Source organism: Lichenostomus cassidix, chromosome W (assembly GCF_008360975.1).
Source record: "Lichenostomus cassidix isolate B80296 chromosome W, HeHo_3.0, whole genome shotgun sequence".
In the NCBI taxonomy this organism is placed as follows: domain Eukaryota; kingdom Metazoa; phylum Chordata; class Aves; order Passeriformes; family Meliphagidae; genus Lichenostomus; species Lichenostomus cassidix.
Genome location: NC_139510.1, coordinates 138,294 through 152,536, shown reverse-complemented (window position 1 = coordinate 152,536; position 14,243 = coordinate 138,294). Strand labels below are relative to the sequence as shown.

The following is a 14,243-nucleotide window of genomic DNA, read 5'->3' as shown; positions in this document are numbered from 1 at the left end:
GGCTGAGGGAGGTGATCCTGCCCCTCAACTCAGCCCTGGTGAGGCCACATCTGGAGTGCTGTGTCCAGTTCTGGGCTCCTCAGTGCAACAGAGACATGGAGCTCCTAGAGCAGGTTCACCAGAGGGTGAAAAAGACGATGAGGGTGTTGGAAAACGCAGTTTTCCAGCAAAACTCATGCTAACTGAGCAAGCCTGAGCAAGGCTTCAGCATGGTCAGGCCTCAGTAAAATTCCAACAAGCTACAGTGGTTTGTTTGCCTGAGAATGTTCTGTGGGAAGAATGCCATGAGAAAGATTAGGAGTCAGGAGTGTTATGAGAAAAGAATAAGGGAGTTAACAGGAGGATCCCTGAATGTGTGAGAACAGCTGCAGGTGTGTGTGTGTATCTATGAATAGTAACTTCTGTAACAGTATATAAGTCTCTCGTTTGGTGAAATAAAATGGATCTTACTTTATATCTCATATTGAGACTGCCGTGAGTTTCCCTCTCGTCGTTTCTCTTTAAATGGTGACTCCGACGACTACGGACCCTAACAGCGGAGTTTTACGACCTTGCTTTTGAGAGCGGCGGGAACGGAGAGGCGCCGGAGCTGTGCAGCAACGGTGTGTCAAAATCTTTGCCCGAATCGGGGAAGATCCAGCAGACACAGGCCGAATAGGACCTGCCTACCGTGGGGCTATACTTCGGTGAACTGCACAACTCTGGCAACTGCGAGCTTCAATAGAGTGCTTAGACGGTGTTGACCAGGACCCCGAAAACCAGCTGGACCAAAAATGGAATCAGAGGTAGCCCAAATTTTATTGTTATGCTTTTTAGAAAAGCACGGACTCAGTAGCCTGTTACATTTGGCTGGCCTGATGGCAGTGGGACAAGCTTATGGATTTTTTACAAATCCTATTACAGTATTCAGTGTGGGAGAGTGGCTGAATTACGGAGCTGTTTTGCTTTTTAACTGTGATAAAATAGCAAGAAAGCTTAGCAAACCATGGAGTAAAGTCGTAGCCTGCTTACAAATACACGCCACGGAGCAAAACCTTACGTGGCTCACGGCGCAAGACATAGCACCCGCATGGAGCAGAGAAAAATCTGTGAGTTACTGTGCTGCTTTTGCTATGCGTAAAACTTTGGCAGCCGCAGCGCAGCCAGGGAAGCCCCCCCTGCCAGGGAGGGGGGGGAGGAGAGAGAGCACGCCGTGCCGCTGCCGGGAGCCGAGAATACAAAGTTACTCGATTGGATGAAAAAGCTATTCCTGTCTCAATGTATCACAGAGCTTGGCAATGTTACAACGAAAAACATCTTAGCTGCTTTGTTTGAGAGAGTCGCTGTTGGACTTTTGCCAGAACAATTGAAGGCTTTGTAAGAACGAGCTCAGATATCGTGGCTAAAGAAACAGAGTAACCAGAAATCATCCCGATGTTACCGATGCAGGAGTGGGGAACATATAAAAAAGAATTGTAATGAAAAAGTTTGGTGTTCCCGCTGTAACAGAGATACTCACAGCACAGAAGCTTGCAGAAACAAAAAGAACAAACGGAAAGTGACCAATAACCGAGTTCCAGCGGCGGCCCCTACCCTTCATCGCGCGCCGCCGGCACGCCACACAAAGGAGACCTGTGGCGGGAGTTGCTCCAACCGTGGTTTCCGGCCGAATGACGGCGAAAACAGAGGTCGCAGAGGGTGCCCCGGTGGGTGGAGCCGCGAGCCATCCACGCCTCCTTCACTGCCCCAACTGTGACGTCTGTGGTTAGATTCTAAACTCTACTCCACCCCAAGGATGAGGAAATGATTGACAGCTTCAGCAGCGAACCAGAACTAACCAACAGTGTCGCCAGCAGAAACTGCAGTTTGATACAGGATGGAGTTGTTTCTTTTGTAGTCATGGAGAACTTTTAAGAATTTCAAAGATGCGAATCTTCTTCAGTGCTCTGAACTGGAGATCCTTCATCTCCCGCTCGGGAATCACGTCCATGTCGTTCCCCATGGCGGCAGCGATCCCGCCGCGCTCTCCAGCTTCAGAAACAAATCTTTGAACACGTTCTCCAGCTGCAGATTCTCTCCAAAACCTCTAATTATTCGCTTTGCAGAGTGAAACATCCATTGCCACGTATTGACCAACAGGCCAAAACCTATTTCCAGCAATTTACTAATAAAGAAGCATTGTAACAAGATATTATCCTGATAAAAAATAACACCTTGAATACGAAAAGCCTTAAACGAAAATTGAATTTTGCTAAAGCATTTGTGTGTATGTGTGAATGTTGTAGGCCTACTGAGAGTGTGTTGAATGCTTTAATGTGTAAATGAAGGCTGTGATTGATGAGAGTGTGATTTTGATTTCTTGAGAGTTTTAAGGTGTGAATGAGGACCTGTGAGTGAAGTTATACTGAATAGTTTAAACTACCTGTTAAGTATCTTTAGTTAAGCATAGATTCTATTAAAGTTAAGTAATAGTGAATTTAAATTCTATTAAGTTGTAAGTTCTGTTAAAGTTAAGATTCTGTTAAGTAATATTAAGTGATGTTAATTTTAAATTCTGTTAAGTTTTAAATCTTGTTAGAGTTAAGTTGTTAAAGTGATATCAATTTTAAATTCCATTATAGTTAAGTCCAATTGTTAGTTTAAAATAAGATTTATTAAGATTAAGTTTTATTCATTTTTAGTGATATTGATTTTAAGTTTTAAATTTGTTAGTTTATATTAATATTCACAAGAGCTTTGCAGTTTCATCTTTCTTAGTTAAAGTCAAATAATAATATCTACTGTTTTCAAATATTTCATCTCACCTTATATAGCTATCTACAAAAGTGGTAACATGTTAAAATACTCTCCTTATTGATATTAATCAAAGCTTGTTTATAAGATGTTCTAAGAAAACCCTTCCACTTAGCACCTAAGCTCTGGCCAAGCTTTGGTTCTAACTGGCTGGGAAACATGCCATGAGTCTCAAAGTATTCTGCATCGAAATGTGATCAAATAATTTTCATTTACCAAATTGAGTTTATAAAAGCTAAACCTTCTTCCAGGTAAACTTAGAGTCCTTGTCCGGAAAAGGTTCTCTAAGCTTTACCTGTGAAGTGAATGTTTTCAGCAATGACAATTTCTAGACCATGGCAACATATCTAAATAACTAATGAAATTTCCTTAGGTAAATTTATAACAATTCTAATAATAACAATTACTTATAGCAAAGCAAATTAATCTGATAACAGACAACGTCTGTTCTCACAAGCGAAACGGGGGAACTGTTGGAAAACGCAGTTTTCCAGCAAAACTCATGCTAACTGAGCAGGCCTGAGCAAGGCTTCAGCATGGTCAGGCCTCAGTAAAATTCCAACAAGCTACAGTGGTTTGTTTGCCTGAGAATGTTCTGTGGGAAGAATGCCATGAGAAAGATTAGGAGTCAGGAGTGTTATGAGAAAAGAATAAGGGAGTTAACAGGAGGATCCCTGAATGTGTGAGAACAGCTGCAGGTGTGTGTGTGTATCTATGAATAGTAACTTCTGTAACAGTATATAAGTCTCTCGTTTGGTGAAATAAAATGGATCTTACTTTATATCTCATATTGAGACTGCCGTGAGTTTCCCTCTCGTCGTTTCTCTTTATGAGGGAACTGGAGCATCTCTCTTAAGATGAAAGTCTGAGAGAATTTGGCCTGTTCAGCCTCAAGAAGAGATGACTGAGAGGGGACCTCATCAATGTCTATCAGTATCTGAAGGGAGGGTGTCAGAGGATGGACAGGCTCTTCTCAGTGGTGGCAACTAATAGAACAAGAGGCAACGGGCAGAAACTAATTCACCTGAATATGAGGAAGAACTTCTTTCCTGTGTGGGTGACTAAAGACTGGAACAGAGACCAGAGAGGGTGCAGAGTCTCCCTCACTGGAGATTTTCAAGAACCATCTGGACACAATCCTGTGCCATACGCTCTGGGATGACCCTGCTTGAGCAGGGAAGTTGTATGAGATGAACTGTCTTGGGGATGGTTCTTTTTATCCCCTATCCATTTTTGTTTTTTCTTTTGTGTCTGGGTTGGTCACCCCCCCCCCCCGGGCCCGGGATTTCCTGCAAGAGTTGGGGGGGAGGGGTGGGGGGGGGTGCGGGGAATTGCTTCCTCTTCCAGTGGGGCGATTTGGTCTCCCCACAGCCATGAGGTGGGATCTCTCTGAGGAGAGATACAGTTGCTGTTTGGCTTTCACCCATCTTTTTGCCTTCCGCTTCAGTACTGTGACTGGAGCTTAGTAGCTTGCTTCTCTGCTGTTTGGGAGCCCAGAGCCAGTGCATGCCATGCCAGGACCTGGGAACACCTCGTTCCCAACTGGGGGCTGCCCCCCTCTGCACAGCTCGGACCCAGGAACCAGCCATCACCAGTGAGCTACCCAGGGGAGCGATTCTCCACTCAGCCCCACTGTTCTCTGCCACTGGTTCAGGGCTTCTTGCTACACTGTAACACGACACCAGGACACTCCGCAGCTTCAGGCACGGCCCCGGAGGTTCTGCTACCTTTTGTTTGCCACTCCTGGGGTGAGCCAGCCCCCCTGCCATTTCAGCTGCTGCTCCGAGATTTTCTGCTGCAGCCCATTTCACCATCCAGCCCACCCGCCATTACCACGTGAGAGAGAGAGGTGGCTGAGCTCACACCACAGCACTCCCTGCAGCTGCGGGGGTATCATCATACCTGCCCTGCCTGGCCGAGAGCCAACAGTGCCCCTGCCCACTGTGACCATAACTACACCAAAGGGGAAGGTGCTTGAAAGCCGAGAGAAGACTGTTATTGGATTTCTAGTTTTGTTTGTTGTTGCTGCCATTGCTGTTTGTTTGCCTTGTTATACATATACATACTAGTAAAGATCTGTTATTCCTTTTCCCATATCTTTGTCTGAAAGCCCCTTGATTTCAAAGTTATAATAATTCGGAGGGAAGGGGGGTCATATTTTCCATTCCAAGGGAGGTTCCCGCCTTCCTTGGCAGACACCTGTCTTTCAAACTGAGACATGAACCTACTGTGGTCCTTCCAACCTTACCCATTCTGTGATTCTGTGACTTGGGCTGCCAGTTAAATCTGTGTTTTAGTTTGGTGGGGTTTTTTTTCTAACCAGAAAAAAATGGTACTTGTACATGGTTTATACAACTACTTATACTGGTAAACAAGCAGTTACTCACGTTCTTAAATTTTATTATGCTACTGTAAATGATTTTTTTCTCTCTTCTCTCAGGGGAAAAACTCAAATAATTTTGGAAGTTATTTAAGAACAAGCTTAAGTGATATTTCATTTATGACTGCATATTAAGGGATTTATTAGTACATACATATTTTGCTTAATGTATGTATTTTAACTGTTAGTGAATGGAACTTTGTGTTGCTGGTTAAAATGTTCTTCAGAGCTGTAAAACATATAGATGCTGTCTTGAACCTACTTTTATCCATCAACATATGGAAGAAGAAAAGCATTTTTCCTGCCTTTTCACTTTCTAATTTTTTCCTCAATTTCACATGGCCTAATTGTCTATCTGCACTATTCTGAATAAATTGACTTGAAATAGTAAAATTGACTGCTATCAGAGAGCAATTTAGCATGGTAGTATACTTTTTTTTGGGGAGGAATTGAAGGACCTGGCCAGGTTAGTTGATTATCTTCCTTTAAAAATAGGTATTAAACATGCTATTAATACTATAGTTCTGGTCAGTTAAGGTTAATAAAGGTTATAGAGAACTTAACATGTAACAGAGCTTTGTAATTAAAATAATAAATAGATTTTTAACAACTAAGTGTTTTTTAAACTTGCATATTCTCAGAGAAGATTCCTCACTCCTTAAAATTTTCCTTGGTTCTGATAACACATGGGTTTTAAAAGTTTTTATTGTTGGATTTTTATGGTATGGTATATGAATTAAGTAAAAATACTCAGTGCATTTTATTCTGTCCTAGGTAATTTGTAAGTCAGATGCTCCTACAGGGGATGTTCTGCTTGATGAAGCTCTGAAACACATAAAAGAGACCCAGCCTCCTGAAACAGTACAAAATTGGATTGAACTGCTTAGCGGTAAGCCTTGAACATAATGTATTTGCTTTTCCCCTCCCCAATAAAGTTAATTATCTGACATCACTAGAGATAATATTTTAAGATTTTTGTGGAGATAACATGCAGAAAGGTTAATTACTCTGTCCTCTAAAGTAGTTAATTTGAGCCTTTAATCAAATATAAGATAGTTGCTTTTGACTTAACTTGGTACAGAAAGGATCTAGATTAAAAAGTGTCAGAGGACATCTCTACTCTGTGGAAGAGGTGTCTTCCGCTGACTCCAAAGTAAATCAGCACTGCACCCTGGAGATATAATGGCCTTTTTCTGTAATTGGAAATGAGGGATAGTGGAAGCTTGGAGTATCATAGAATCATAGAATATCCTGAGTTGGAAGTGACCTATGAGGATCATTGAGTCCAACTCCTAGCCATGCACAGGACAGCTCCAAGAGTCACACCACATGCCTGAGAATACTGTGCAAGCACTTCTTGAAATCTGTCAGGCTTGGGGCCGTGACCACTTCCCTGGGGAGCCTGTTCCAGTGCTCAACTACCCTCTGGGTAAAGACCCGCCTTCTAATACCCAATCTAAACCTCCCCTGACACTGCTCCAGCTGTTTCCTCAAGTCCTATCACTAGTCCTTCCTATATTGTGGTGCTTGTGCTCAAAACTGCACACAGGACTTGAGGTGAGGCCGTACCAGTGTGGAGTAGAGTGGGAAAATCACCTCCCTCAAGAAGTGGGCAATGCTTTGCCTGATACACCCCAAGATATGGTTGACCCTTTTGGCTCCAGGGCACACTGCTGACTAATATACAACTTGTCATCAACCAGGACCCCCAGGTCCCTTTCCTCAGAGCTGCTCTCCAGCATCTCTGTCTTGGTTTGAAAGACATGTGTCTACCAAAGAAGGCGGGAACCTCCCCTGTAATGGGGAATATTATGACCCCCCCTTCCCTCTGAATTATTATAACTTTGAATTCAAGGGGCTTTCAGGCAAAGATATGAGAAAAGGAATAACAGTTCTTTACTAGTATTTATAACAAGGCAAACAAGCAACAACAGTAGCAACAACAAACAAACCAGAAAAACCAGTAACAGCCTTCTCTGGGTTGTCACACGCCCTCCCCCTTGATGCAGTTACAGTCACAGCCGGTAGGGGCGCTGTTGGGCTCCCAACCAGGCAGAGCAGATGCGATGATACCCCCGCAGCTGCGGATGGCACTATGGCACGGGTTCAGTCGTATCTCTCCCTCAAGCGAAGACTAGCGGGCGGGCTGGATGGTGGAACAGGCTGCAGCAGGAACCTTGGACTGGAAGCTGGGGTGACAGGGGCTGGCTTGACCAGGGTAGCGAGGAAGAGGTGGCAGAAATTCCACAGCTCTGGCAGGAGCCATGGTGTGTCCTGGCAGGCAGGGGGTGCGGAGTTACAGCGTAACAAAAAAAAACCTGAGGCAGCGGCAGAAAAGCAGCCACGCTAGGGAGCGGCAGCCGGGCTCCTCCATAGCAGCTGTGGCACGCAGCTGGGGAGATGCGCACTCCATGAGGAGGTGAGGGGTGTCGGGGTTCCGGGTTTTGCCCTGAGGCACCTGAGTGGATGGTGAAGGTCCTTCCCAGTCAAATTGGGTGTTTATAAGGTCCCAGTTCAACAGCTGCTCTTACGAGCAAAGACTCAACCACAGTAAGGAAGAGGTAGTACAGAGCTGGGCTCTGGTGATGGCAGCAAACTCTCCTGCAGGAAGAAGGAGCTCCACTGTCCCCTCCAATGCCCCGAGAGCAAGAGAGTGAGCTAGGAGCTCTGCCCAGCCTCTTCCCCTGGGGCCAGTTTTGCGATATACCTGCCCCTTTGTGATATCTCTGCCCATCCAAAAGAAAAGCCCTCAGATAAGAGAAGTGCAGCCAGGTACACTCCTCCCTCTCCCTCATGGGTACATCATTTGTCTCTCTTAAGTACCAGTCATTATTGTCTCTTAGCAACAGATGGGACAAAATTCCCTAAGAGAAAAAAAAAAAAACAAAAGGAAAAATCCTGACACTCTTGTTCCCCAGTCTGTCTGTATATCCAGGGTTGCCCCATCCCAGGTGCAGAATCTGACACTTGCCCTTGTTAAATTTCAGATGGTTGGTGATTGCCCAGCCCTCTAATTTGTCAAGGTCTCTCTGCAGGGCATCTCTGCTTTTGAAGGAGTCAACAGCTTCTGCCTATTTTGTGTAACCAGCAAACTTAGTATAGCTTCAATTCCTATATTTAAGTCGTTTATGAAGATGTCAAAGAGAACTGGGCCTAGAATGGTACCTTGCGGTGTTGCCTGGAAATAGAACAAAACCTTCCCAAACATTGTTAAAATGATAATATAAAAGCAAAGCTTTACTTGAAAGCCTTCAGGTACACATTATGGCAAAAAAAAAAAAAAACAAAACCTGCCTGGAATTAGATTTGCACAATTTTATAAGATCGAGCAATTAGTATATCTAGCAAATATTGTCCAATTAGAAGAGCAGTTGGTCAGGTAATCTTCCCCCCAGGTTCTGCCCCATTGGAGCCCTGCCTCCTAATCCTCTAACTCTACCTTTATTATGTCTATGATACATGGTGCAAAATAAAACATCCTTGCTAAACTAACAAATAAGACTTAACAGAATTTCAAGAATGCATCAATAAGGGTTTGTTTGCTGTGGGAAGGAGAGCTGGAAAAGTACTAGAGGTTACAACCATGCATTAACAGTCTACAAATCTACAAATACATGAAGAATACATAAAAGCTAAAAATCTTTAGGCATCATTCCCCCCTTTAGAGACTTGAAAAAATTCCACATTGTCTAGTCTCTACCAATTACATTTGATGTTAGACCATAAAGACAACCAGAAATCACAGCATCAAATCATACAGCCAGCTATTATGCAGACACCTACTACAAATATAGCCAGTATGGACAGTTGTTTTATCCAAGCCCAATTTGGTAACCATGAAGTAAGTGTATGAAAGATCTGTAAGTTACCTGTTGTAGAATTTGTCTCCAGATTTTAGCCAAATCTTTATTAATCCTTCCTCTCTGACCTACATAAGAACAACAACTAGTGTTAATGACTGTACACACGCCCCCTTGGGAGGCTAGTAGGAAATCAAGAGCCATTCTGCTTTGCAAATTTTGGGTCTAAACCTGAGTCATAGTTACCAACTGTGTGGATAACAGACCCAAAAAAACAGTTTGAACCATATCATACTCTGTATCTGTCTCTGTTTTTCCAGTTATTTCAGGAGAAGAAGCCTTTTTAATTCTGGAGTAGTGAATCCAAGGTCCTTTTCCAGCAGGTTTGACTGCAGTGAGGATAGTCAGCAAGACTTGGAATGGTCCTCTCCAATTAGCTTGCAGGGCGTCACTGTCCTGCCATTTGACACAGACCCAGTCTCCAGGCTGGAACAGATGAGGTGTGTCCAGTCCTATCAGTGGGAGATCACAAGTCAAGATCAAAATTAATAGGAAAAATTAAAAATAAGTGAAATAATACAACAAAAAAAAGCACCGACAAAGTCAGATACAACCTGACACCCAGTTAGGGTGGTAGTAGCAGTCCAAATGAAGTATTTCAGTTGAAGCAGTGATCCTGTGAAGGTCTGGTCTCCAGCTGAAGGTCCAGTAGTAGCTCTTGGCCTCTGGGAACCCAGTAGACAGGGCTAACTAGGTAGTTCCAAGGCCAGGTTATATCCAGGTGGGAATGCTTGGCTCCTCCTTCCTGGGCAGAGCATCTCACAATAGGATGAGATAAGTCCATGAGTCATGTGGTGGGTCCTTGATGGCCCATTGTCTGTTATCCGGGGGTGGGTCATTAGCAGGTGATAACAGCTAACAGCCCACACCTGGTGGTAATAGAATACTTAAATACATCTATATTGTAACCTAGGAGATCCCCCTCATATGGATTTCTCTGGGGATATTTGGAATTTGATATGGTCTGCCTTACAATATATCATAGGGACTTATGTTGTCCCTCCACCTTGGTTGTATGTGAAATCTCAGTAAGGCTATAGGCAAGGCCTGAACCCAGGTGTTATGAATAAGAGGGGAGAGCTTAAAGAAGTCCCTGTCTTTCCAGGTTTCTGGCAGTAGACAGTAGCTTTATTGAAGTGGCCAGCCCCCCAAAACCACTCTCGCTCACAAGTTCTTAATAATAACTGATCAGGCCTATTACAACATGAATTATTTATTGGGTAGACCAAGGAAAACACAGACGAGACTTTAACAGGCTTGCTTACTACACAGGATAAACAAAAGAACTACTAGAAGATAAAATACAGTGCATGATAATAAAGGTATTTATGTTACAGCTAGCAAAGAAATAGTATAGATTAGGACCTGATGTCACTTACCAACGAATGATAGTGGTGTGCAGAAGCCTCCTTAATATCTCTCAATCCCCTGGGGAAGTAACTTGATGTGAATGTCTTCACTCCGAGGAGAACTCTCTACACACTCAGAGAGTGGATAAGAGATTTCTGATTTAATGGAAATAATAGCGGTCTTTTATAGTTGTAAAAAGTGCTGTGTCTGTAGTCACTAATTTCGGTTTATACTTTCTCACCATTTAAGACAGGATGTTTATTGCTGGCTAAGGAGGTTTTCAACTGAGATAATTCATCACATAACAAACCATTCTGGTCTGACTTTAGCCATATGTGATGGGGAGATAAGCTTTTGCTGTATCAGGAGGTGAAAAGTCTTGCCACACTGGGTCATAGATGTCTCTTGACAAATTTTGTTAATCTGTGTTTTGAGAGTTCCATTCATATTGATGCCTGATGGGTTTTTTGTCCTTTTTCATTATACTTTTACACTCTTTTTATATATCCTTTTACCCTTCCCCATTCCTGTACTTTTTACTCCCTGTATCTCAACCCTACATGTTTATAACCCTTGTACCTTTGCCCTGCTCAGAATTCTTTGGGGAAGACGAAACATCCCCACAATCTCAAGAGCACGAGGCACCAACCTTGAACAGAGCCCCATCACTGAGACATGTTTTTGTAAACTAAGTTGTAACCTTTTTGGGGGGAGGTAATTTTAATAAGGGGGCAATTACTTCATTTGTTAGACTTCTCATTGGAGACTTTTAGATAAGTATGCTAATCTAGGGGGTCCATAAATTGTATACGGGGGATATCGTCGGGGCTCAAGTTGTCGTGGTGCACCTGGAATCCTATTAAACCAAGGTAATACCCTTTTCCCATACTGCGTGTCTGTGTCTCAAATTTTTATCAGCATTTAAGGCATCAATATGTTTAACTTTGCCGCTCACCTGGGGTCTGTAGGGTGTATGCAGATCCCAAGCAATTCCCAAAATTTGACTAATCTCCCTCACTACTGTTGCAACAAAGTATGGCACTCTATCTGATGACAACCCCAAAGGAACCCCAAACCTTGGAATTATATGATTGAGCAAGACTTTTACTACTTCTTTTGCTGTGTTAGTACTATAGGGGTAAGCTTCAGGCCATCCACTAAAGGTGTCAACCAACACCAGTACATACCTGTATCCTTCATTACATGGTAACTCAGCAAAATCTATTTGCCAATAGTCTCCAGGAAGGTCTCTGGCCTTTGTCACCCCTAGCACTACTCTTTTGCTCATATCAGGTTAATTTCGACAACAGATTTCACATTTGTTCACTATAGACTGCAAAATTTTGGTCATTCCCCTTCCTATTACTACCTTTTTCAGATGTTTCAAAAGTTTTTCTGTTCGCTAATGGGTACATTCATGTTCTTGCTGAGCTACCTCTCAAAGGAGCAGGGGTGGGGCTACATCGTGTCTCACTGGTGTAACAGCCTACCCGCTTTCTTTGATTTCAGCCTTAGGGGACCAATTGACTGGTGGTCTTTCTGATCATACTTTGGGTAAACCCTGATAGATTGATTTCTTTTTGTGGTACTATTGCTAGAATGCCTTTTTCAGCAGCCACTTTTGCTGTTTCATTGGCAAAACTATTCCCTAATTCAGGAGTTGTTTTCCCTTTTCATGAGCTTTGCAATGTGTTATACCCACCTCTGTAGGCTTCCAAATATGCTGCAGGAGTGCAAGGATCTGTTCAGCATGTTTGTTCCCATTACCTTGAGTGGTCAGCAGCCCTCTTTCCTTCCTGATGTCTCCATGGGCATGCACAAAACTAAATGCATATTTAGAATCAGTCCATACATTTACCTTCCTTCCTTTGCTCAGTTCTAGAGCTCTTGTCAGTGCAATCAGTTGAGCATTCTGTGATGATACATCTAGTGGCAAGGCCTTTGCTTCGATTACCTTATCCGTAGTTGTCACTGCATTGAGGCACAGATTAACTCCACAATTCAAATAGTTATGAAGTGGTATGTGTCGCTGTTGAGCAGCTAGCAGAGTAATGAAGGCACCAGTTCTCAGTGGCAAGAAGGAATGACCTTTATTGTTTTGATTTCATCATATATATAGAGTATTCAAAAGTCACCCAGATTGGTTGGTCAGAAGCCTTCCCCCAGGCCTGATTGGCCAGGCTTGCACTGTCCAAGTTCTGGGACACTGTTCCAATAACATCCAAACTTTATCTTTATTTATAAAACACAAGAAAAATTCTCATGGGAAAAACCTGTGCTAGCCACAGGTATGTGTTTATTCTAGCACTGGAAGGTGCATGGGGGGTAACCCCTCCAAAAGCATGCACGCCTTGTGTCACGAAAGAAACAGAGGGTATATAGATTTTACCAGTTGCCTAGACCTGTGGCAACTAGTGACCAAACCTATTCAGTGACCAGCACCGTCAAAACCCAGTCTCACTCATAAGTTCTTATAAAGACAGCCAATTTATGTCTAATGTAAAATAGATTATGGTTTATTAGACACAGGTGAGAACGGAACAAAGAACTAGACAAATTTTACTACACAAAACATGAAAAGCTATTCATAGCTAAAACAAACATATATATATGTTGCCCAAAATAGGGAGATTAAAACAATACAGCGCTAAAAATGAAAAAGGTACCTATTAATATTATTGTAGCTAGCAAAGAAGAATACAATTTAGGAAACTGAATGCTTCTTACCAAATCCAATTTTTTTGGAGCTGGGGATGCACCAGATCCTCTCTCAATCCCTCGGGGAAGTAACCACAGAGCTTGCGTCCAAGCTCAGGGGAGAAGGCTTTTACTTCACGCTCCAATGTCCATGTAGAAAGCTTCTACTTTTGCTGAGATTTTCGTGGTGTTTTATAGGGAAAACAGTGTGTATTTGCGGTCACTTGAAAATTCTTCACATTCTCTCAGTGTCTCACTCTGAGTTCCAGATGCCAGCATTGATAGTCTGGATTAAGCTATTGACTTAATCTGAGCCATCGATCTCCGGCCAGCAATCAGGGAGAGAGAGAAGGGGGGGGGGGGTGTTTGTCCTGCCACAATCCACCCCTGTGACCCAAAGACACTACTCTTATGTCATGAAGTGACAGTGCAGGTGTCTCTTGCCTTCATGCTATAAAACGCACTCACGTTTTTTAATTTATGTATTATTGTTAAATTTTTGGGTATACATTGTGTTTCCAAAATTGTATTATTCTCTAATCGAACTTTGACTATGTTAATAGGAAGCATTTGCTGTTGCTTCAGTTTATGGGCTCATGTAGTAGATTATGTAGCAAAATATATATAAAAGAAACATTAGTAGTAACAACTAAGGGATTAGTAAATATGACATTAACTTCAGAATGTCCATAGTATTTGGAGGCAATTTAAGAAGTATTAGTCCATGTGGGGTAGGTTGTTTTCCACCCCTTGAGTCTTGAGATTTTGGGAAAATCAGGAACAAAGAGTCTGTGAAGATAGCTTCTGGGTTGTAGCAGCTGAATTAGTCCAGTGAATGGTTGGTGAGTCTTTCACTCTTTCTGTGTTTTCCAGTTCAGTCTTCTTTTCCCAGTGGAGTTTAGTGTTAGTATATAAAATGTTAGACAATTCTATAATAACGTAAACAAATACACATAGAGAGGTAGATACAGAAATATATATATATAATAGGTTTGATTATCCTAGGGGATACAATGAATTTTACTTAAAAAGGTAGCTATGTAATTTAAATTGATTAGGTTATATTTAGGATACAATCTCCTTTTCCTACTGTGACAATCAAGGTAAAGACATAGAGTAATACATGTGGAAAATTATAAAGTAATTTTACATAAACATAAACATAAGCATCACTTAGATCTGTC

The 14,243-nt window shown here is 42.5% G+C and overlaps 1 protein-coding gene across 1 annotated transcript in view; it reads left to right on the top strand.

Moving 5' to 3' along the window:
- The first annotated feature begins 1,649 nt into the window (after positions 1-1,649).
- LOC146425271 (Golgi phosphoprotein 3-like) overlaps positions 1,650-14,243 on the top strand; it is a 49,539-nt gene continuing 36,945 nt past the window's right edge. The window contains exons 1-2 of the mRNA XM_085041413.1: positions 1,650-1,685; positions 5,927-6,041. Coding sequence (XP_084897539.1) covers positions 1,650-1,685; positions 5,927-6,041 — 151 coding nt within the window. The remainder of the gene's footprint in view (positions 1,686-5,926; positions 6,042-14,243) is intronic.